Below are 25872 nucleotides of genomic sequence, written 5' to 3' on the forward strand. Positions count from 1 at the left end.
AATGCTCAGCCATGCTCACTGAGATTTGTCATTTCACAGCACACAAAACAGAGAAGAGGCTCTTTATTAATTCCCTGAAGAACTGGGCTCTAAAATAACCACACTAAAACCCGACTACTCCCAACTGTCTGGAAACTGCAGTAATACTGCATTAGCTATACACATTCCTATAGTTTTTTTCATGCGTAAGCTACCTAAAACTCACCTTCTTCATTTTTTTTTCCAGGTCATTACCATGTTTTCGTCTCAAATTCCAATTTTGTGCTCCAAATATCAGTGCAGCAGGCAGCACTCTGCCTGCATTATAAGCATTTCCTTATTTTTCCTAGGTTTTGATCCAAGTGGTACTACTGGTGCAAAAACAACAACAGAGCCAAGTGTCTGTCTAAAGCATTTTTTTAAAAGAGCAATTGTTTCAGAAGACAAAAGGAAGAAGCAGCTTCAGACAACAGAGAAAGGCAGCAGTATCTGCCTCACTAACACACAGTTTGTCTACTGTAGCAGTAAAATCTAAGTCTTGCCCATTTTCTAAGATATATCCACTCAAGGTGTACTGCAGAAAGGTATAACATTAAGGAATTCCAATTTCTTTAATTACACAAAATCATCAGTTGCCCTTGGCAAGATTTTCTGCAAACACAGTTAATTTAAAAACTCACTGTCACCAGGATAATTTTGTGACATTAAATACTTGTAAGAAAGGTTATTATGAGAAGTGCAGACCAAGGGAGCTGAAGTAATTTTGCTTTAGTGATAAAAGTTTATTTTCTTACTCAAATTAGTCTTTTGGTAAGAATTTAAAGAATTCTTTCTCTGCCCTTTCAAGCCCAGACTGCATGAAACGAAGCACCAAGCACAGGCTTTGTCAATAACATAAGTCTAGAACACTGACCACAAATGGCATTTCTAGTGTTAAAAACCATGTTCAGTCAGTACCTCCATGGAACCCTGACAGCCAGCTTCTTCCAGAAACTGGCTTGGTGTAAGATTCCTTATAAAAATGTGGTTACAGAATTCAAGCTCTCATATTAATCAGAATATATGAGAATTTAAACATTAGATATGAAAAGAATTAACACTGCTCTACCAGATCTACCATATAAGGATGCAACCTCTGTACCTACAGATAAGCAAACTGAGAACCCCAAGGGAGCCAGCAAGAGCCTCCTTCCTGCACAGACTACCAACCCTGGTTTATACACGTGTACTGCATAGGTCCTAAATGGGAACTGCACGGCAGCATTAGATATTCCCTGGCACCCGCAGCTGTGCTGAGCACAGCTCTTGATCCATGATTGGAAAGCTGCAGAGGTATTTGCAAAGTGCTCCCTGAAGAGGCAGATGCATGAGAAGGATTTCTAGAAGGAACTCAGTTCCTCAATGCAAGAGAGAGTTACAAGCAAGAGGAAAGCAGCATCTTCCTCTGGGCTATCAAGATTCATGGAACATTGTTTAGACGCTACAAAAATAGCTGGCTCAAGCAAAGATTTTTGGGCCATTTGAGCCAGAAAAAAAATCTGTGATGACCACCTACCTGCCTCTGCTATCCCAAAGAAAACCAAGATTTAGCATACTCTGAAGAAAAACCTCAGTAACAAAGGCAATCAGAAAGCTACAAAGATTTTCTTGGCATGAGTTCCATTTTGCCTTTGGAGAGCTGTGCTAAGCTGTATCTGATCCCAAGATTCTGTACCTGAATTATGCACAGCTGAAAATAGATGTTTACTTAAGTCAGACTGCAACTGTAGAGGCTTCAGCTGTGCAGCTATATTTAGAGCAACAACATGTTAATTAAGATCATATCATTCCCAAGATCATTTCAGCAAGGAAGCTAGCACAAAACCCATGCTCTGCATTCAACTACTGTCTTCTGACTGCAACATCTTCCTGCACAGCAGTTAACAGAACATAAATATCTATGTATTTAGATATTATAGAATTAGGATGAAGAAGCTATCATTGCTTCACACCCCTAACTCACGCAGTGATGATCTTGTAAAGTCAACTCCTTTGCAAAACATAATAAAGCAGCATCACATAAACTGGGACAAGACTAATGCTCACCAAGTAAGCATGAGCACATCTCCTACACAGAATGAGAGGTTAAAAGTCCTGCAACAACACCTCATTTATTCTTTATTTACAGTGACTAGGGCAGTCTTACTCATTTTCCCATCACAAAAAGGAGTCACATGAATGGACATGCTAACAAAGACCACCCAAGATCTTCACTGCTGAGGGAAGTCCTAGTGGATTTTAGACAAGAAGCAGCAATAGCGACATCTAGTGCTCATTTGACTTCAAGAGACTGGATTATGAGAAACATTTTACTACCCTTTGAAGGGTAAACCTTGTTTCTATAGGTAAAACATCAGGATGACTGCCATACTGCACTGGAATTCTGCTGAAAATGTGCCTCTACAAGACTTAATTGGCAGGGAGATATTGATCCTGACACATGTAACTCAATTCAGTGTACTGCACGTGTCCATGTTCCTATTTAAGTATTTGCAGAGTCTCAAAGGCAAAACATCAAAAATAAGTGACCATGAAGTTTAAATAATCTTCCATGAAAATTCATCCATAAAACACAAGCAGAACTTTCTCTCCTAAAATGGACAGCTATCTGAGCCATTTCAGATGGCTATTAAGAAGCTTATGTGGAAACAGTAAATTCTGAAAACATTTTTATTGAACAGCATACCAGAAGCTTCAGTGTGCTTAAGTTGCATTAATAATAGAAGATATTTCCACATACTTCAGTATTCAAAGACTAAGAGGCTCCTACTCGTTAAGCATCGTCAGACATGCATAGATGTGAAGTCTTCCAGCAGCATTATATATGTCATCTATCTCTTTACCTCTGCAGAGTCAAGCAACCAGTAAGAAAAGAATAAATTTGTAACAGGGTTGTAGTACAGCAATTTATCTAGATGTGGTGCAAATAAAGCAAGGTGGTCTGAAATCAACCAAGAGGAAAAAAAAAAATAAATAAATTCAAAGTGAACAAACAAGACCTGATGATTTCCTAAACCTGCTCAGTTTTGATGGCCTTCTTTGGAATCTACTACCCAAAATCCAGCCCAGTTTCTCCACTGCCCCTATATAACGACTGTATTACAGCCAGTTTTTTACTAGAAAGTTTACTGGATTCTTGAGCAAACTCTTGGAATAATGTTTCCTTATCATGAGCACACACAAAACCAAAAGTAACATTCAAAAAAATTACCTGGGGTTACAGTTAGCTGAAAGTAATGAAGCTTGTTTGGGTCAGGAAAATTCACTTTACATGTACCTGTGAAGCAAAAGTATAATTTAGATCAGAAAATCGGTTTTCCACTGCTGGGAGATCAAGTATATCATCTTTCATATTCTCCAAATTCACTCCCTGATTAATCCCTACCTTCCAGTCAAGTGATTTCCTCTTACACTTTGTCTCTAAGCACCTCCTCCCTGTACTGTTACAGGTCACCTGCAGTAACGGAAATCCACTTCGAGCTAAGAAACTTATTTCCTTTCAGTAATCCATGGTGTCTCAAATAGCTTAAAATGCCAAAAGATTTGGTTTTCTGCATAGATCACAGCTGCATGTTGACAACATACAGAATACGAGCATCTCTTTCCTAGAAGTTCTTTAATGTTAATGTGTGTATCTTAACATTTGATCATACACTGCAGCCTGCAAGAGGTCATGCCTCCGTGGCCCAATGTTCACAAAGGATTATTTATACCTGTAGGGTATAATGAGACACAAGCTTTACTAAAAGCCTCATCCAAAAGCCAGCTCAGCTGTCACACTGAACAAGTTTCTTCTGTATAACCAATTACATGCATTAACATATAGAGCATCATTACAAACCACACATATTTTATTCTCAGACTAGAAGGATTTAAAGAGAACAGCGACAATGAAGAAGTGTGGAAAAAAACCCAGCAACCTGATAAAATTAGTCAGTGGTTTCAGTTCAACAGATGTAAGTTCACAGCATAAAAGCTCTTTGTTTGCATTTCATGACAGAAACCAAGTTGGCTTCCCGTGCACAAAACTGGCCTTTCTTGACCATGGAAGCGACAAGCTGTCAATCTGGCACTAGAAGGTGTATATATGCATGGATACGCTATTATTCATATTATACAGCCTTTAGCTTCTTAACATATCAGGCTGGCTATTCTTTTTCTGTAATCAAGCAGCCAAATAGTATCAGAGATATAGACCCTATCTGCCTGAAAAGATAACTAGAACTAGACACAAACCCTAGTAATGCATTCACATTGTAGCAACTACAAACCCTGATGTGTTCCTCAGGTGTTTGTTATCCTAAAGAAGAGTCTACAGAAAAAAAAGTTTGTTATTCTGTGAAATCTCTGTAACTGCCTTCAAGAAAGAAGAACACAAAATAACGCCTCTTCCTGACATCCTTTTTACTGCTTCTATTGTGTATTTTTTGCCCTTGTAACTCCTTTCATCAGGCAGACTATACAATGAAAAGCCTGATTTTTAAGTTCTGAATATTGACCTGGATTTGGAATCATTAGCAAATAGAAGATACTCATCAGAAACAGTATTGAGAATTATTCTCTCAACACCTGGAGAGAAAAATACATGGTCAAAGCTCCCCTTAACTGGGGAAAGACTCGAAACATTACAAGCTACCTGCAAGTATAATTGCAGAGAATGTTCACTGGTTTTCTTGCAAGATAAGCATATGGACAAGACAGTGTGAATGCACAGCACAGTAACAGCCTGCACATATATTCACAGTCTGTAGCAAGCAGCTCCTGCCTCTCTCCCTGCAGGGAAAACTGTCTTAGGTTACTCTGAAACAGGAATGTGCACCACAGGAAGTTCTGTAGATCAAGCAACTGAACTTGCTTACACAAAAATTTGTTGTGCTCGCCTGTATTCTAAGAACTCATGGTAGAATGACGCTGCTCTGGTCAACACTAGAAAAGAAAGAGAGCTCAGCAGCAGCTCAGCTTCACTGTCAATACCCAGCCTTAGAAACAAACACAGAGCAGTAGGAACTTTACTCCTCTTTATAAAAGGGCTTTGTGATTTGCTGTCCATTACAGAACTAGGCTTTCTAAAGCAAAGGAACAGAAAACACTTGATTTTTAATTACCCGCCCTCAGCTCTAGAAGCAACAAGCCATTTATTTACCTTGTGCTCTTAAATGACTACTTTAAACTGGCTATTAATATTTTCAGCTTTTAGCAGCATAACATCCATTACAAGTAACATGCCAGGCCTAAAATCACATAATCTTACCTTTTATTTTTATTAAAGGAATACGGATCACTTTAAAAAAAAAAAACAACACAAAAACCAAGACTACTTTTCATGAGTATTTTCAGTACCACATATGAGGTTACAGATTGCATGGGAAAAAGCACTAGGTTGATTTCATGTGTTTCCTGAGAAACTGGTTATTTTCTGAACCAGATCTCCTATTCTGAAAAAGAGGGAATGGAGGAAGAACAGGAGTGAGGTTATAAATGCACTCTTCAGTTCCAGGTACCTTTTGGGTGGTTTATAAGAGGGAAGCTCCCACTCTACCAGCAATCAAATTTTGGAGCCAAATACTCAATACTGCTTCCAAAGTATACTAACTGTACTCACTACAATCCCTTAAGAGGGAGCAACACAGAAAATGAGTGGCAGAGTTTTGCATAGCTTTCCTTCCATTAGCATTCATACTTCAGTCAAAACATTCAGTTCTACAGTCCTTTTCCCCTTAAAAAGCATGCCATTAAATGTTATACTTACAAGGTAAATTAGCTTCAAGTTCTGCAACCTCTGTTGAAAGAAGAAAAAAATCAACTGTTATTTATGCAAGCAAAACGCCATTCCTGAAGTCCAAATAGTCAAATCTTGATTTAAACCACTCTGTAAATCAAATTTTACTTAAAAATATAATTAAGCTGCAATGGAAATTTGCCTTGAAATTTCTCTTTAAGCACCACAATTCATTACTAAAAACTCTCATCTGCCCTACAGTCTAATGTATCCTACTGTGATTAGGAGATTCAGCTCTGCCAAGACTGAAGTGCCAGGGCTTCTAATACCCAGAGCACTGGCATTTAAAAAGGTGGCATTATCCAAACCCCCAAACTTGTATATATACGGCACTAAAATCTGGAAGGCCAGAATTCCACAGCCTGCAAAACACAAAAGCAGAAAAACCTCAAGAATCAAGGTGCCAGTCCAATGATTAAAACAAGCACAGGAGGTTCACAGCCTGCATGAGCATCAGCACCATCTGCAGTATCTAACTGTTAAAGCTCTTCTACCATCAGCTAAGACTGCCTCAGGTCATGCACTGTTTTGTACGGAAGCCTCCAAGCACGACAGCACATACTGCACACTTGAAAACAGCTACTGAAACCCTAATTCAAGGGCACTGCCAGATGTGGTCCTGTGTGCAGAAATCAGCATCAAGAGCACCAAAAAACAGAGCAAGACAAACCTTCACTTCAAGCACCTGGTAGGATAAAATGCACTGGTCAGCGCATCCACTGTACTCCCCTCAAACCTCTGCACTGTCAAATTCAGGAGTGTTACGATTTTTCTTTTTTGCTCCAGTGTCTGTTGGGTATTTCATCTGGGAACACAGTTTGTTATAGATACACACTCCAATTAAATTTTATTATATTTCCCATGCATAAAACTTAGAAGGTACTTACAAAAGAAAAAGTAACCAGTCAGCTGCACAGCTCCTAGGAAGGGAAGCACATTCCCTTTCTCTACCATGCTATCTTCTCTGGAAGACTCACTGCTTTCTCCCTGTATGTGTATTTCACTGAAGTCTTACTTTCAATTACTTTTATTTCACAGAAATATGAATGAGATGCATCAAGATAGCTCTTCTGCCTTTACTTCTAAAGTTCTAGGAAACTTAAATAATATATATTATTATATATTGTCACGATATTATTATACAGTGTCACGAGGATGGAGCCAGGCTCTTCTCAGTGGCAAACAATGAAAGGACAAGGGGTAATGGGTACAAATTGGAGCACAAGAGGTTCCACTTAAACCTGAGAAGAAACTTCTTCTCAGTGAGGGTGACGGAACACTGGAACAGGCTGCCCAGGGAGGTTGTGGTATCTCCTTCTTTGGAGACATTCAAAACCCGCCTGGACACGTTCCTGTGTAACCTTATCTAGGTGTTCCTGCTCCGGCAGGGGGATTGGACTAGATGATCTTTTGAGGTCCCTTCCAATCTCTAACATACTGTGATACTGTGATATATGTTTTTGCATTTCCTGTAGGGTTTTTCCCACCACCACCACTTGATTCCTAACTTTGCTTTCTGGTCTGCATAGACACAGCCCATTAATTTGGGCTACCAACAATGTTTAAGAGTTCAACGCCAACTCTGAAAAACACAAATCTAAAGAAAACTGTAATTCAGTTTAAGATATAGGGAGCTATTTCTTGGTGCAGAACCCAAACTCATCACAACTAAGAATTCCCTAATTCCCCAGAATTTTCCTTGCATTCATGCTTATCAAACCTGGCTGGGCTCCGCAATGAGCATGATGCATATTTGACTCCCACCTCCCACTTGCTTGGCACAGCCCTGGTAGTCCTACATCTGCAGCCTACTATACTGAGAGAAAACCCCACCAAACTGGAAGCACTGGTTCACACATACCTAAAAAGTTCACAACTGCACTCTAAAATCCCCGACAACACCGGTGACATGCTTCTGCTGAAAGTTTTGAAAGAGAACTGCCTTTAAAAGGTACCAAAAATTTAATTTCAGCTATAATCAAGGAGGGTGGGATGCATAACCAGAAAGTAAAACTAAAAACATGGCATTAACCAACTACTGGAGGCTTCAGCTATACAAATGCATTGTAGGAGTATTCCCCCACTCCTTTCCCTTTAAACTCACCAGCCTTTCATAGTGGGAGCCACTATTAATCCTCAGTAGATGGTAGAGTTTAGGAGCCAGCTCTTATTTAAGGAGTTGGCCGTTTTCCTTACTGCTTTCTATGCTTCTGTTGTTTGGCTTTAATAAATCCTGCCCACCCTTTGTTTCAATCCTGGGAAAAGGGCAGAAGGGCAAACAGGAACACCAATGGACAGCACATGGTCAAACCCAGCAATGAAAGGGATGAGCTGGGGCTTCACTTCTGCCTCCTGCAAGGGTCAGAGTTAACTGATCCTCATAGATCCTTTGAAGTGTGAAGACTTCCTGTAGTGCATTCACTGTGTTTCCCTTTGTTTTTTCATAATGATTGGATTTTCCTGTGAAAACATGAAAATGATGGTGCTCACCCACACCCATGAGGATGGAACAGTGTGCTTGCTCGCTCTTCGTACGTGTGCAGACACGGGGGGTTGGGAGGTTATGATAACTAATAACTTTGTGAACAAAGGCAAGTTCCCCAAAATTAAGGTTTCTAATCAACTCTGCAACAAAACACAAATTAAAAACAAAACTTTATAAAAATTAAAAAAAAAAAAAAAAGCCAGCAGTCAAAGACCTTCAATAATCTAAAATTTTAAAATAACATCAAGTAAGGAAACATGTTACTACTAAGTGTGCCACATAAACATTGATTAACAATAGCTAGGCACATTTAATGGACCAAAGCTATAATGTTCAAGTTTTCCAAATTCTGTGACTCTTTGGTAATGACAGTCTTGACACTGAAATTATTTTTGTAATTTGCTTCGGCACTGACACAGGGTGCCCAGAGAAGCTGTGGCTGCTCCAACCCTTGCAGTGTTCAAGGCCAGGCTGGACAGGGCTTGGAGCAACCTGCTGGCTCCAGCTGGAACTGAGGGAGCCTTTAGATCCCTTCCAATCTAAACCATTCTATCATTCTATTATTTTGACTAGATCATTCAAGCTCCATTAACATTCTGATGTTTTAAGTTATGTATTTTCTACATAAAGCAATACCGCTAACAAGAATATTCTCTGTAAAAAATTGCCCCTTGTGCAGTCTGCCAACTTACTGTCAGGGTTTAACAGATTTTTTAAATAAGCAAAATGTAGAAACAGCAACCAGAGCTCCAACACACTGAACTTCCGACAGCTACAAAAGCCTCAGTAAATTAAAGAACAAACTTCATCTCAATTTCACATCCTCTTTCAAAAAACTCACTACAGTTGGAACAGTAAAGAAAATCCAATCTGTGTTTCATATTTTATGGCTAATCAGTACCTGTGTCTCAATTCACAACCAGGCACTACACCGTTCCTTAAGATGACAAGACAAACCAGTAGATTTAACCCACATGTCAGGAAATATTGTGCAAGAACACTCCAGAACTTCCACGGGAAAATGGCAATCATCACCAGCCACTCAGTGAGCATCTCACTTCCTCTCACAATCAAGGGGGCTATTGCCAGGAAGCAGAAAACTGCACAGCCCTGCACCCACTCTGATGAGCCATCCTGGGTAGGTCTGAAAGGCCTGAAGTGTAGACACATGCCAGAGCTTTTACAGGATAAAAACTAAGATAGGTACAGCCATCCCAAACCCAGATCAGCCCCTGACCACACAGTCTGGTGTTCCTCAGACCTTGTGTGATCTGGTGGAGAAGCACACTCAAGTGGCATGTATATTTGTAGTCCTGCTCTTGACTCAGTATGCACTTGCTTGAACAGATCCAAATTTTATTTTAAACCATTAAAAAGGGTAAGGGTTAAACTCAGACTTTTGGAAGAGCTGAATGCAAACTGATTATGTCTCAGAAGCAGTTCAGGAACTTTATAAACCAGGTGAGAGCTAAACTTAATACAAGCAATCAAGGCTATTTATAAATGATTTCACAAACAATAACTACTCATGACAATTCTCAGGATAGAAATAGGAACACACGCTCCTGACATGTGTACAGGCATATGGTTTATGAGACCCACGTGGATGTTATATTCAGTACCATGCAGACTGTATTCATGTTATTCTGCTCCTTCCCCACCCCAACTCAACAAGTCAGAATATAGACACGCTTTGTTTACTAGCATTGCCGCAGAGTCAGGCTGTATGCTTCCCACTGGGTTTTGTTTTGAAGTACACAAAGTGAAAGCATTATTTCCTCAACTGGAATGAACGTTCTTACCCACAGCAAATACTTACTTCTCTCTGATTTTGTCCAAAAAGTCCCTTCTTCTATTTAGTCCCTCTTTAATGTACATCTTTAATACTGCTCAGAGATGAAGAGAAATACCTTAACACTCTGACAAAAGTATTAATTCCAGCAGTATAATGCCGTTTGCCTCCTAATCTCATCCATCTATCTATATAGCTTTCCCTATTTAGCTCCTCAACTATACAGAACAGTATTAGAAGCCAACCAAGCCACACAATGCTGCCAGTTTAGAGTAAGAGATGCGTATTCTCCTTCCACTTCCAAATGTTTGCTTGAAACAAGACACCATCAAATCCCATGCTTCAGTTTCTATACAGTATTACAAAATGTATTACCCTGACATCAAAACAACAGAAAAAGCCACTGTGGTTGGAAATCTCTTAACTCTGCAATACTTCATGTATGCTGAAAATCAGAGGCATCAGAAGTGAAGAATCAGGCACTGAATCAGGCCTCCCTTTGTCAGTCATGTTCTAGGAAAAGTCTCCAGTAGTAAATTTTCAAATGAGCTTCAATTCAAAGCTGTTTCAGACATGCTGATGCTCTCTGCATGCATGAACTTTTTATAAGATACAGAGCACGACCCATAGAATCACAGACGGGTGTGGGTCAGAAAGGACCTTAAGTCACCTAGTTCCAACCCCCTGCCAGGGGCAGGGAGACCTTCCACTAGACCAGGTTGCTCCAAGCCCCACCCAACCTGGCCCTGAACACTGCCAGGGATGGAGCAGCCACAGCTTCTCTGGGCACCCTGTGCCAGCGCCTCAGCACCCTCACAGGGAAGAGCTCCTTCCTTGTATCTAACCTGCACTTCCCATTTCAGTATTAACCCATTACCCCTTGTCTTGTTGCTACAGTCCCTGATGAAGGTTTCTTTTTTAGCTTTCAAAAGTATTTTCTCTCCTCTCAATTTTCCTCACCTGTTATTGTGAGGAGGGATATTCTGGTACTTGAAGGATTGAAGAAAGCAAATATATGGATTCTTCTAATTTTTATTTACAGTGCACATACACCTCACTTTTATAATCAGTTTCCCACTTCTGCCTCTCAGGCTTATAAAAACACACACCTGAAACATTTACAGTTACATAAATCTAGTTGTGAAAGCCACAAATGTTGAAGACAACTGAGGAATAAACCATGCTAATGCATTTTTATTTCAAGCTGTTCACAATCAAACCAGTAATATAAAACTGCTTAGGTGCACTTACAAAAAAACAAAAACAAAAACAAAAAAACCACAACAGAAAAAGGAACACACACTCCTGGAAATAAGTTCAAGGGACAACTTTTGTGATCAATAATCATATACATTGCTGCTACTGGCATCCTGGCATATTCTCTACCTTTAATTCAATTTAGCAGTCAAAATCATTATACAGTATTAGTCTTTAATACAATTTGGACTTGTCGTCAGCCCTTTTCAAACATTCTGAAAGGATGTACCTGTCAAGTTCAGCACTGCATGGCTTACAGCATCCTGCAGCCCCTCCATCTAACATAATGAATTTCCCCCTTAGAGATGAATTTAACATCAAAAATAAACTCTGTAGAACAGAACAAATTGAAAGTTGCTAAAACAAGTGTACTGCTTTCTCTATTTTAACTTGTATACTGGGCCTACATAATTAGGATCATACTCTCCAAAAAATCCAGTGAAAATAGAGATGCAAGAGTAAGTCACACTGAACTTTTAACAAACTTATTCTTTATTAGAGCCTCTTTCATGGCCAGAGAGGCAGCAGAGGCCCTTCAAGAACCATTTCTCCTCCTCCTCACATCAGTAATTACTTTCTACCTTCTCCAGTTGTTTGCATTTTCTCCATGTGATTTATCGTGAAACATGTTAGTCACTGCTGGGTGTTTCTCTCCTGGCCAGAAAGCCTCTAAGGGCTGCCAGCTCGAATTACTAATCCTCACACATACACACATACACACACACACACACACACACACACTCCCTTTAGACACTCATGCTCTCAGTGATATCAAAGCAACTTCTCTGGGTTTCAGGTCAGAACCACCACCATGCTCCTCACTCTAGATAGATGTACCCTGCTAACCTGCCACATGTGCTCCAACAGCTGCTGAGATATTCAGCAGGGGACAGGCTGCTACAAAACCCTGCTTAGCAGCCATTACTTTGATGCTCCAGAGGAAGAATAGCTGGAAAAGAATATCCAGCTGTCTCAGAATTACTTCCCTACATAAAATTTTAGTGGCAGAGATTCCTCCTTTGATAATACATCCATGAAATAACCCAGCAAAACAATGCCACGAGCCATGATTGATATTTAAATATATAACCATATTGGACACGTAAGTAAACAAAGGAACAGCTTAGAAAAAACAACAAAGGGCACCAGTGTTTTAAAGTAGCTTTTTTACAGAGTTGGGTAAAAAAAAAAAAAAAAAAAAAAAAGGTCTAGCTTGCACCCATCACTAAACTCAAGGACAGGGCATGACAACACGCTGCTAATAGCTCATGTCCTTCCAGTTTTACTAAAGCATTTAAAATATTTTTGTGAATTTTCTTCTCACCCATATAGTGAAAATAGCTGACATCATTCCTGAATTATCATTTATAGTTCCTACTTTAAGGCAATATCAGTTAAAAGACATATGTAGCTGGTCCGTGACAAATTTTTACAAGCCTGTAAGCACTGTCCACACTTATCAGTGGCTGGGGTCATGGTCACCTATACCATAATCCAAACCACATTGATCTCTTTTACTGGTCACTGTACACAATACATTTGAGGACTGCAGGGCTATCAGTGTAATAACACATCCTTCAAAAAGACCCTTCCTGAACTGGACTCTCTTATCAAAACAAATAAGGCTGTCTTTAATTTACCTCCAGATAAAAACCAGACACTGTGTATCTGGAAGATACCTCTATTAAAACTAGATGTCTGCCTGCAGAATTTATTAGACTATCACCAATTTACCATGGATCAGAGCATCTCTCCAGCACATTGAAACCACTGGTGCAGGCAAGCAGCTACCTGACCTTCGTTCATGCGCTATAGCCGTCTCCCAGGGCTAGGGGATTTACAGGACTGCTTAGCACAGCTGATGGGGCAAACAAGTAAGGAACATGCTGGGCCTTTTCTCATCTCCTCCTCCTCTTGTAGATCAGATTGATGTTTTAATTCACAGCTGCCAGCAGACTGATACGATCGAGCCTTTCACCCACTCTGCAACTCTCACCTATCTGATATCTCCCACCTAAACAAGCATTAGTGACAACTTCTACTTACAACTACTCTTACAGGCTCCCACCAGCTTTGTTTCAAATCTAATACAAGAACCTGAAGTTGAGTGTACACCAGTCTACTAGAGTTCTATATAATCAAGCAGTAAAAGACCCTGGAGTTGTTGCAGATGCCATAGTGTCATTGTTATATGCAGGCAGCTCTTCACCCCCTATCAAACTTGTTCCTGCAGATCCGCATGTGACTTAAAAACATATCAACATCAGAATTCCCATCTTCACTCAGGCTCTTAATCTTGTAGATGCTGCTGCAGCTGAGCTACCTTACAGAGAAGAAGCAAATTCTAGAAACTTTTGTAACTGAATGGTCTACATTTAGTTTGAAGAGTAGCTTAAAAGAGAATATCCCCAACAAATCTTCCATGCTAGCTGCTAGATTTTCCTCTGACTTTCAGTGTAGTTATACTGAAGTGACCTACTGCTTCTGTCAGTTCCCATTTCAGTCCAGAAACCATTCTAACCAGACTAACAGCTGCTCCTACAACTTTCTGCGGAGGGCCACGTGATACAACTTTCACACACAAGCATATCATGATGTAGTACTCACACTTGTCAGAAGGATGCCAGCAGTGACCTGCTTTTAAAACTTGTCAGTCTGGAAGTCAACTCATTCTGCATTGGTTTGCTAATGGTAGCCATAGCAAATACAATGTCAAAACCAATTTTCTATAGCTACATTCCTTTCCCTGCAGACTTAGGTAAAGTTTTAGTCATATAACTGAAAAATGATTGCTGTAAGGGTACAGTAAAGTTTCTTATGGCAACTCACCTTGTCAAAGGCATTGTAGTTTAAGTGTATTTATATTATACTGCTGGTTTCCTCTCAAGTCTACATATGCAGGTTACTCAAAATCTCAGCTTATATATATTTGGTAATTTGGCTTTGTAGCTTAGCCTGGTTAAAGAGCTTATTCCTCCCACCTGATACCTCTTCCCTCACAACTGGAGTTAACAAAGGATTTCCAAACTGCAAGCCTAAACCAAACTCATCATGAGAATTATAACATCAGGGTTTAAAGTGTTTCAAAACTCTGTTCTTAAAACAGTGCAAAGGAACAAAATTATGAATATCATTTTCCTGCAGTCTACTTGAGACTTCCCAGTGCACTAAGGCAGCAGCAGTTGCATTGAAACCTTGTTCCAGCATACAGTTATGTGGCAGAATTGACACTAATTCAACAAGCCGTATGCAATACTAGAATTAGGCAATATCACTCATGCAAATATACCAGTGTCCATTTCAAGCTATTCTGAAATAAAACCAGGAAATATAAGCTCCCTTTGACTGGCATGAATCCTCATAGTAACAGCTTACACATAAACACTAGCATATTTGCTATTGATCATTTTCAGCAGAAACATCAACCTAAACAACATATTGACACTACATCAGGCTTCATAGCTCAAGCTTTAAAACTCATCTGTTACCAAAGGGAGTATACATGAGTGTAAGCCCATAGTAACTGCAAAGTGTCAGTACCTATGGATTTGTAAACGCAAGCTTATCTATACTACAGAAAAAATGGAGAGCTGTCCACAATTTTACTGTAAAATAGTTCAATAATCATCTCACAAACTACCTCATTCACCCAGAACTGCCACAAAGTAAAAGCCTGTGGTTTTTCCCTGACCAGTGGCAAGCCAGCAACAGCCTACAGAAGCCTTCTTAAAACAGACCATATCACGCTACAAAAATGAGGGGGGTTTTTCTCCAGTGACTCCAGGCCCATGAAAAATCTTGCATTCATTTTTTAAGTTTTTTGAAGTTTACTGCCTCTGATCTAGATCATTAAAGACCACAGAAATGCTGATGTTACTTTTAGAAGTTTCTTTTCTGTCGCACATAGCTACGGGTTTGCTCAGAAAAAAATACCTTTCTAGCAAGTAAAATCTGATATTTTCCTCCTATATACTCAGTGACACTTCTGTGACAATTTTTTATTGTAATGTTTTAATTGATGACACAGTTCCCAATGAGTGCAGTAAGGAGGCAGCTTTTTATGTTTTACAACAGTCAAAGAAAGTAAGTGTCCTAGAGGAAAAGAGCTGTTGGGGATGTGATGTACGACAATATAACAACCTACAGTATAAATACTGAGGGAAGTCACATGCAATTTTAAAAATACTTCTGGACATCACAGAATCAACTAGGTTGGAAAAGACCTTTAAGATCAAGTCCAGCCATTAATGCAATTTAGTATTGCTCACTGGTGCACACCTGCAAACTGTAAATCCCCCAGTATTTAAATATGAGTTCCTTTCACCTTTAACAAGTAATTTATCCCGAACAGACACCCTTCGAGTTGAATCAGAAGCTGGATTGGATGCACGGGGTCCTCTGACACCATCATCCCGCTTCAACTTGCTTGCCAGAGTTAGCATTACTGCTGTCTTCAGTCTAGAACACAAACACCAGAACAAAGTCAATGACAACACTAAAGCATGAGGAAGAGGGGAGAATACAAAACCAAGTTACAGTTTGCTCCTTATTCAACAGCTATTGTCATATTCTTCACAAACAAATAATACGATATATACAGTTTACATGACTGCAATTAATGACAAAGATAGCCTAAAGTACTTGAAGAATGAAAGCTTATTTCAGATGTGAACACAGAGGGTTACAGTACATTAGGCCAAACAGAAGTTCAGCTTTGCTGGAGAAAGGTCAGACTTTCATCATTGTTTACAATCCAGTTTCACTGCACCATCTCCCAGATTACACCACTGCTTGACAATGGTCCTTTGAAAGAACTGCTGTGAACATGCCTCTGCCCCATAACCTCTTGCAACCACTGTCAGCCACACTTCACAGGACAATATTCAGAGCTACTTTTTGGCAGACATTAGAAAAAGGGGAGGGTTTAATGGAACAACTCTTTAACACTAGGAAGCAAGCTCTGAGTTAGCTCCCAGGACACAAGAAATGAAATACTTATACTTCAAATAGTGCAATTAGCTATGCAGCTGCACAACAGTAACTCTTCACAGGGCAAAGGAACGGTAGAGAAAGTTACATACAAAGATCTGGTAACTGAAATGAAGATATTTTTGCTGCGCCAGTCCTCCACTGGAGAAGATAACTGCACTAATAAGTTACAATAAAAGGTAGGCTGCATGCCAAAACCATAAAACCAAAACATTCAGCCTGTCATGGCTTAAAACATGTTGACACTACTCCTAGTTGAGGGCAACTCATTCTTCTTAACAGTTCAGCCAAAACCAACATAATGCTGACAAGGTCCATAGTCTTTCGGCACCACCACCACTAAAATGACAGGAGAAACACTTATCCTTTAGTCACACAAATTAATTCAACAAAATAAAGGAAGAAAAAAACCTTGTAGAAAGCCAGCATATAGTCTGTATGTGAACTGGTCTACATAGACGACCAGACAGGTATGCAGCAGTTACCAAGAAACAGATGCTCAGGTAACATCAGCTCTCACAGTATAAAATGGAGAATCAGCCAAGATAACTGTAAGGCAAATAATGAAGTCCAGTAAATCACTGAGATGAAGACAACCACTCTGTGAAATGACAAGATAGAAATTTATCTTTGCCAGCTTCAGTTCTGTATGTCTTGATATTTCTTTCATTCTCGCAAGCAAGAATGAAAGCGAGCCCTGAAGTGAAGTTTAACAGGTGCATTGCAACAGCATTTACTTCACTTGTCCATTTTATTTGCTCTTGCCCTAGAAAAAAACAGGAGATAAAGCCTCTAGGCTGCCAATCTACTTGCTGCATCTGTAGAAGACAGCCTTACTGCTTTCCCAAAGTTGTGAGGGAGCTGCCAGGTTTATACCAAACATCAAGCCAACACCAAAACACTCATGAAAGGGCACAAACAAGAAATGAAGCAACCGCCATGACACTTGGATGTTGAGAAGAATGTAATAAGTGATACAAGGTTTCTAAAAAGGAAAACATATTTCACAGTAGTATCCAAGTATGAAATTCTAGTAAGATTTGCAACAAGGACAAGTTTTCTTAAGTTGAGAAGTATGTGCAGTTAGCTTCAAGAACTGAAACGCCTAGTAGATTTTTTCCTTCCACTACACTAGAGAAAGAAAGAATAAACAGACAAAAGGGGTTTTTTTCTCTCCTTAGAAAAGAGAAAGACAACAGCAAGTTAAAAAAAAAATACATATATATATATATATATATATATAAATCAAAGAAGGAGGGAAAAGTATGAGAGTCTGCAAAGAGTGACATAGGGTTGTAAAGGACAAAAAAATCCCCTCAAATAAAACCAAAACCACCACAAAACAGAAAAAAAACCCCGTAAACTGAAGGTAACCTCAACTACCACCCCCCCCCCGAAAAAAAACCCACGTTTTTAAATGCCAAATCCAAATTAAATCAAATTCAATGGTAATTAACTTCCTAAATAAATTTACAGATGTGTTTTCTCACTGCCTGTCCTAGAAACTAGGAAATCAGCGAAAAGTGTGACCAGTGGGGGAAAGAGATGATTCGCTCCAGCTATACCCCAAATTTCATCGACAGAGCACAAGGAAGTGCTCAAAACCTGCCAACCGCAAAGGGAGAATAAGGCTTTACACCAGTGCACGACACCGGGGAGAGAGGTGACAGAGAGATACTGTCCTTATTTATAAGGAAGAGCAAGACAGACCCTGGATTTCTCCAGCTCCCTCGGGAGCGGAGAAAGGTGCGGCCCGCCCTGCCCCGCACCTCCAGTGCCCGTTCCCTGCGCCACCACGGGGGACAGGGGGGCCGCTGCGGTGAAGACACACCCCAGCTGGGCCAGGGAACAGGTCCCGGGGCTCCGCGGCCTGGCAGGTCGGGGCCACACCGGGAGATGTGGAGGCACCGGGTGGGGAAGGGAAGAAGCCAGGCCTTAGGCGAGGGCAGAGACCGGGCCTGAGCTAAGGAAGACAGCCCTAGCCCAGGCAGAAAGGAGAGCGGCCCGCTCTTACCTGAGCACGGCGTCAGGGCCCGGCTCCCGCGGCCAACACCATCTCCAGCGCTGGCAGGGGGCGGCGGGCGGCGGGCGGCGGAGAACCACCTCCCTCCCTCAGCGGCGCCACCGGAAGTGGGCAGCGCCGCAGACAGGACCGCCGCGAGGCGCGCACCCTTCAACCGTCCCTTCATCGCGAGACTTGAGATGGCGTCGGGGGCGCGCCTGCTGGGATCTCGCGAGACTTGGTGGCGGAGGGAGGTGGGGAGTTCTTCGCGGCCGGTAGGGCGGCGCCATTTTGGGTCAGCGAGGCCTGAGGGAAACCAGCCCCTGACGTCGGCCCCGGCCACAGCCCGGCTTTCCCTCAGCACCAGTGTCATCTCCTACCGTCTCGTTGTGGGTCTGTGGAAATGTGATTTGGTTCAAGGAGAACATAAATCACACCAAGCCACCAGGGAGATGTGATAGGGGAAAAAAGACCAGCCACTGTCAGGGTGATTTCCTCAGGGGAGTGTGAACAACATGCTGGCTGTAGCCTTTGCATTACTGCTTGCTTGAATTAGTTCAGTTACTCTACATCCCAGCAGCAGCAGCTTAGTGGAAGCAATAGTCAGATTAAATCAGTGTAAAAAAAAACAACTGAGCATAAGAGTGCATTCAGTGATCAACAGTGAATTATTTGACATCATAACTAATATGACCAGTTGAAACTTCAAAAACACCCACAATTAAGTTAGATCAGCCCTTTGATCTGTAAAACTTAAATATGTGCATAAACTCCCCAAATTCTTCGCTTGGTAGATTTCCATAAATAAGGGAACTAAAATAAAAGCTATTTGAGCAGCATTATAGCAGCATTAGAAGGTTTGATGAAGCAAAGCTAGAGACCAGACATAAGGAAAGTTTGGCAAACAGCTATTGAAATACTCTCTGTGTCCTAAACATTCACTGGAATGATACACTTCACCATCACCAAAAATAAAATTGGAATCTAGCTTAGTCCAATCTAGTTAAACCAGTGCAGAACCATCACTCAGAGGCCTTAAATTGTCCTAACCCTTTCACAAGCTTAATGGGAAAGAGGAGCACCCAGCTGAATTGGCCGGAAAGCATTTCCCTGTTCCGCAGTTTAGTAACAGCCTCTCCACTGCGAATTGCTCATGCTTTGGTTTTCAGCTAGGAAAAAAAATGTAACTGGGAGATGAAGAAATAAAGTATGTGTTTAGAAAAACCTGCTCTCAGGAGTGCCGACGATGGCTGGAAAGAGTGAACATGGCAGCCCTCCCTTTACTGTCTTCTGTGTCTATGCCACATGGACACACCAGCTGGGTGTCTAAAAATCACCAACTTTAAGGGGAAAATAATCTCAAAAATTATCTAAAACACTGAACCCGCGGGAGGGGGGTATGATTACAGGCTAATCCAAGTGCATGTTGATTCAAAACAAGTCCATCGGCTGGCTATAGAGATGCAGGAGACAGACAGGACCCTGACAGGGCACCTAACACAGAGGCTGCACCTGTTCAGACCTCACTGCCTGCCTCCTCCCCAACTGTGCCATGGCAGAGGGTCCCTTCTACTTTGTCAGGCTGTTGAAGACTGTGTTTGTGAGGAACTCAAGATGCTAAGTGTCTTAGAAAAGCCTCTGTGTGGTTCTGTTTCCAGATTCCCATACAGCTCAGAACCAAGAAGATGTCTTGAAGATAGCTGTACCTTGAAGAGCAATAAGCCGAAGCCATTTCACACTCTGCAGCAGACTATGGACCCTATGACACAATTTCGTGAGCCTGTCGTAAAGCCTGCTGGGACAGTCTGAAGCAGACAAAGGTTGCAAAGTCAACCTCAGCACTCGGATTTCCCAGCTTATTTGCCTTTTGATAGCATCATTCTGGAAATACAAGCTTGAATATTCAAGATACTGATACACATTCTGCTTTTGCTGATACTTTTTCTCTCCCAAAGGTCACTGTCCATTACCAATGCCAAGAATTCAATAAGCAAGACAGACTCACCACAGCATTATTATTAGGCTCAAAATGCCCTATCTTAACCGCTAAGCTGCTCTTCAGAAAACTCAAGAAATCTGCTTCTATTTTGTCTTCAAGTATCACCAGCTGTCCTTCCTTTTTCTGCAGCACAGCAGCTCAGTTAATATCTGGCCACTGTGACCTGTGCTGGGATTCGTAAAACATTTTTATGAGACAATTCATAAAGGTGCTGTCAACAAACTGCTGCCTCCTCTAAAGACTAATTAAAGCTGAGCCAATACAGTCCAGTACAGGCTGTAATGGTGTTCAGTCTCCTCTCACCCTCAGCCAGTTCCTCTTATTAGTGATGGGAAAAAATCACCACCCGATGTTTGGTGACCTTCTGCAACTACTTGACAATTTCAGTTTATAACAGCATGAAGAAAAGTCTTTGCAAATCAGATTAATCTAAACCCATGCCCCAGTTACTCTTTTTCCTCAGACAGTGTTGTTGCAAGTCTAGACAGAGAGACAGTGCTGTTTACTGGAAGCAAGAGTCTCCTATTTTTACTGTGTTCCCTTTCTACCCACATAACATCTAGTCTGGGAAAAACTAAGTGGACATGTTGTATATACACAAAATATGTATCATAAGGGATACGTGGTGTGTGCACATGCTTCCCACTCCCACATTTTCTCAACTCATGTTTATTCATTCTTTCATGTTGTGTTTGACAAGAGGTTTTTCTCATTCTCTCACCTCCTTTTCTCACTTAGGCTCAAAGAGCATAGTGTAAGCTACTCCTGAGGCTGAACTCTGAGGCACCCCAGAGGGTGAAGAGACCAGGATCTCGAGCAGCACTGTACACTTACAGAGAATCTTGGTTTTCAGAAGTACCAGCTGATCTGGGGAGAATTCAGAATTTTCCAGTGAAAACTTTCCTGGTGGATACCCCAAGTCAGGCATGTTTAAGGCCTCAAACCAAGATATTTCCAAAGGTGCTGCTGAAGAGGCAAGAGTCTCAAAGATTCAGCACTTGAGGAAGTAACCACTGGCAAGAGTAGTTTCTAAAGTAATTTTGTAATCTCATCTCAGTTAATGCACATGTGATAGAATATTTCATTTTTTGATCATTGTGTTTGTGACCTGGAAAGTCCTTCATGTTTCCCACAGCAAGAATGCAAGCAGTTACAGACATCACGTCCTGCTGCAAACAAATGCAAGGTTTCTTCTCTGTTGGGTTTCAGGCAATTACCGAACCATTTCTCATTACCCCACTGTCACTGTTGCTAAGGCTAGAGAGAAGATGAAACAAACATCTTGGATTTATACTGTACCACTATTTAAAGAATACACGTCTTCTTCTGTCCTTATTGGTCTTTCTCTCAAGCTTTTATTTAACATGTACATGTCTGCTGGGGGATGAAACAAAGGAAGTCTGCTTTTTTTGTTAAAGTATGAGCTCCTGCCTTTATAAGCAACTGTGAAAGTTCTCATATTGTCAGGAACAAAGAGAAACAGCCATTATCCAAACTCCCTCACAGGTTCTCTAAACACAACTTTTCTATGTCCTTACTTTAAAAGTGCTAACTCTATATTCAGACACATCCCATCCACTGAAAAATAAAGTAGAAGTCCCTGCTGCTCATGTTTTGGTCCCAGAGTTTGCAATCTCAGAAGAGATGCTAGTTCTGCATTTGTACTCAAGCGCTCAGCAAGCCAGGACAGCTGGGATCATACATTTTGCCTAGAGAAAATAAAAAATACAGACTTTAATGGAGAAGGCCACATGGCCTCAGGCCTTAAGACAGGGGCAGGTTTAGGCTACTTTTCTTACAAGCTGCCCAAGGAAGCTGTGAATGGTCCACCCCTGGCAGTGTTCAGGGCCAGGTTGGACAGTGCTTGGGAGCAACCTACTCTAGTGGAAGGTGTCCCTGCCTGTGGCAGGGGGCTGGAACTAAATGAGCTTTAAGGTGCCTTCCAACCCAAACCACTCTGGGATTTTATTACATATCCAGTTTGAAGGACTCTATAGATGAGGGGTCTGGTTTTGACTACAAAGATAAAAGTAACACGATATTGCACAACTTGTGTTCTAACACTGAAAGAAGCCAGTGAACATGGAGGACACATCTCTCATGTGGCAGATAATCTGCTTACTAATAGTCTTTGCTTTCCACCACCTTGCTTGCTTGTTTGGGTTTAACCTGTGTTGGCTTTTCCCCCTCCCTCTTTTAAGCAAAAGCATTCTGCTTTTAGACTGAAATCATTAGAGTTGTGACTGACCTGTCACAGCAGGCCTGAAACTGGCTTTGGAGTATCAGAAGGAAGAGGATGCTGTGTGACAGTAATTATGACAATGGCGTGTGCAGTATTAGAGCTGCTAGTTCATATGCATGTAGCCAAGAAAAAGTGAGTATCACTGATGCGAGGCACATGAGATTGTTGCAACATGTAACACTTTTCCTCCTGCACACTTCAACTCACATCTGCTGCAAGCCATTTGGAAGAGCAGGTCACTGTAATTTCATTGTGGTCGTGATGGCAACATCAGAGCATTTTTGTACACACTGCTTTATTAAAGTCATATTGAAAAGGGATCTCAAGAGTTCCTGCAGTAACAACTGGATTTCTGTTAGTCAATAACTGCATCACTGTGGACAGTTCATAAGCAGAGCACTGAAGGAGAAACATGCCAAGAGGAGGGCAAACAGACCCATGGGCTGCAGCTCATGATTACTATCAAGCGGCTTAGATTTGATATATGCTTTATAACAAGCAGTGACGCAACCCTCCGATTAAAACCAGTGTACGTGTTCAACTGCTGACACTGCTCAGGGACTGCATTGACCTGAAATTTAGCTGCTGCTTCCCTGGGCAGTGCTAAAACCAGAGAACAAAACACCAGAGCAGGGTTCAAAATCAGATTAGAAAGCCATTTTTTCTCCTGCAGGTCTAGATTAAAAAAAGAAAAAAATTAATAAAGCAAGAGCCCCACCATGATTTTGGTCTTAAGTTTTGGGTTTCTTGCTTAGACCAGTCCTAATCTTAACTTCTTTTTCCTGAACAGAGTAATCTTCTCCTTCCATCTCCTGAAGCATGGTTTGCCTGTGTGACTTCATGTCCATGGTGGTCACAGTCCCCAGTGACAACATGGAGTTTGGAGTTGGGGTTAAACTATGGAGGAACCAGGACGTGACCCTGTCCCTCTGCTCTGCTCTCATGACACCCCACTTGCAGTATTGTGTGCAGTTCTGGTGTCCCCAGTGTAAGAAGGACATGGAGCTGTTGGAGCAAGTCCAGAGAAGGCCACGATGATGATCAGGGGATGGAACACCTCCCGTATGAAGACAGGCTAGGAAAGTTGGGGCTCTCCAGCCTGGAGAAGAGAAGGCTGCATGGAGAACTCATAGCAGCTTTCCAGTATCTGAAGGGGGCCTCCTAGGGAGAGGGACTCTTCATTGGGGACTGTAGTGATAGGACAAGGGGTAATGGGTCCAAACTTAATCAGGGGAAGTTCAGTCTAGATGTAAGGAAGTTCTTTGCTGTGAGGGTGGTGAGGCACTGGCACAGAGTGCCCAAAGAAATAGTAAATGCTCCATCCCTGGCAGGGTTCAAGGCCAGCTTGGACGGAGTCTTGGGTGGCATGGTCTAGGGTGAAGTGTCCCTTCCTATGGCAGGGGGGTTGGAACTGGGTGATCTTAGGGTCCTTTCTAACCCAAACCATTCTACGGTTCTATGACTGGGGAGCTGTTTTGCTAAGTAAAATGATTCTTTGTGGAAATAGCACTTGAAGCAGCCTCAATAAAGCACAGTTTTGCTACCCAACCCAGACACATCCTACCAGGCAAGAGACCATGGGAGTGACTTGGAGAAATACGTATGAAGCATATCTGAAATTTTCTCCTTCATCCTTTTTCATTCCAGCATTTAGGGATGGGACCATTACTGTGGGCCTATGAAGGCCAGTGCCTTCTCTCAGGGCTTTCCCACAAAGCAGCTGGAATTCCTTACTACTTTGAGAACTCGGTCATACTTTAGCAGATGCAAGGGGCTATTTGATAAAACCTGAGCCTTTAAATGCCTGCACCAAAGTTATTTCAATTACTGCATTTCCCCCAGTATACCTTCTCCCATTTCTGCCAGGTTTGGCACAAATTGCAGCCTTCTGTTTTGTAAATCTCAATTTTTTCCCCTTCTCAAAGGCTATTACATTGATCTGTCAAGTCTATCAGTACTGGGCCAAAACTTACCTGAAGCAGTTGGGAGACAGTTGTTTGTGCACACAGAATCATTGTCTCAGGGCAGTAAGTCTTCCTTTCTGGGGAGAACATAGAAATCAGATTTCTTTAATCAAAAAGAAAATTAGGAATATCCTGGGACAGAAAAGCCACTCCAGCCTCAACTGCAAGCACTTCTGTGGGAGCAGGAGTGCAGAGGGAGAGACAGGGGACGTGGGTTGTAGGGAGTTCTCCAGAGGGAATAGTTCAACTGTGGCTACAGAGGTGACAGCTAAACTGAGACATCTGGTGTGCAGGGGAAGCACATCATTGCTGATTGGGGCAGCAGTTTGGACTCCAGGGAGCCTTCAGCAGTATCTTTTGGCTTGTCCCTGTAGTCCAGAGTGCTGGTTTTTTGCATGAAAATGAGTAACCCATCAGCTACTCCTACACGTGCAGCTCAAGTCACCTGTGGTTCAAAGTGAAGTTTATTCCTCAAATAAACTTTTTTATCAAAGCAAACTAAAAGCAGTCAGATCTCATTGAACACTCCCCAGGTGGCAACATGGGAACATAACAAAATTATTCCCTGTATGATTACTGATAGACAGGAATTATTATTTTGAATCACGGACAGCACCAAATGAGAGTAGAAATTACAACACCAAAAGTATCTGGTGCATTAGAAAACAGTACATTTCCATAACACCAGCAGCAAGCTGTTCCTCAGAGTGCCAGGCATCCCCAAAACACACTCCCACTGAGAGGTGAGAGCACACTGATTCCTTACATATGATCAACCTGGATTCTGGTCAGAGGGTTTGAAGCAGGAATGCTTGATCCATCAATAAAGCTCGGCTGTTGGCTTACTTGATTTTTCTGCAGAAACATGATCTCCAACCTGTAAGACAGCACTCCCTGCATAGCTGCAGCGGCTCTGCCGCTCAGGACCAGCCTTAAGGAGGCTCAGCTGAGAAACTTCCAAACTCCACTGCTTTTTCTGTAATTCGGTAGATGATTTTCCCTGCTTATTTGATAGCAGCATGAAAGTGTGTATATATGGGAAAGAAGAGCAAGCCTTCCAAAAGAAGGCTCCATTGCATAAACAGCTCTTGGAAAAAAAAACAATGAAACAGATCTCAGCAGCACAGCTCAGCCACATCCCTCACCGCAGGACCAGCATAATTTAGGTGATGTTGAAAGTTGCACAAAAGCCCCAACAGAAAAAGCTAGCTTGTTTTTGCCTTACCTTAGGCAGACATGTTCCAAATCCCAAAAGATCTTACCCTATTTGCATCCTGCAGGATTCCAGGATTTCAAATCCCAAAGGATTTTCCTTTAAAAAAACAAACAAACAAACAAAAAAAAC

General features: G+C 41.5%; 1 protein-coding gene and 1 long non-coding RNA gene across 7 annotated transcripts in view; both read right to left on the reverse strand.

The window, feature by feature from the left end:
* Positions 1–18426, reverse strand: part of UBE2F (ubiquitin conjugating enzyme E2 F (putative)) — a 117651-nt gene extending 99225 nt beyond the window's left edge. For all 6 annotated transcript variants that reach the window (XR_009724669.1, XM_061348075.1, XM_061348073.1 and 3 more), the window contains exons 1-4: positions 18335–18426; positions 15656–15789; positions 5768–5797; positions 3230–3295 (exon numbers count right to left, since the gene is read on the reverse strand). Coding sequence is in view for 5 of the 6 variants with exons in the window: in XM_061348075.1 (XP_061204059.1) it covers positions 3230–3295; positions 5768–5797; positions 15656–15773 (214 nt within the window). In the remaining variant the exon portion in view is untranslated. The remainder of the gene's footprint in view (positions 1–3229; positions 3296–5767; positions 5798–15655; positions 15790–18334) is intronic.
* LOC133209409 (uncharacterized) overlaps positions 1–25872 on the reverse strand; it is a 360513-nt gene that overhangs the window by 232908 nt on the left and 101733 nt on the right. The gene's annotated exons all lie outside the window — the stretch shown is intronic.

The sequence above is a fragment of the Neopsephotus bourkii genome, unplaced genomic scaffold, assembly GCF_033783945.1.
Source record: "Neopsephotus bourkii isolate Nb327-2 ecotype Australia unplaced genomic scaffold, CSIRO-AGI_Nbou_v1 NB_335, whole genome shotgun sequence".
In the NCBI taxonomy this organism is placed as follows: Eukaryota; Metazoa; Chordata; class Aves; order Psittaciformes; family Psittacidae; genus Neopsephotus; species Neopsephotus bourkii.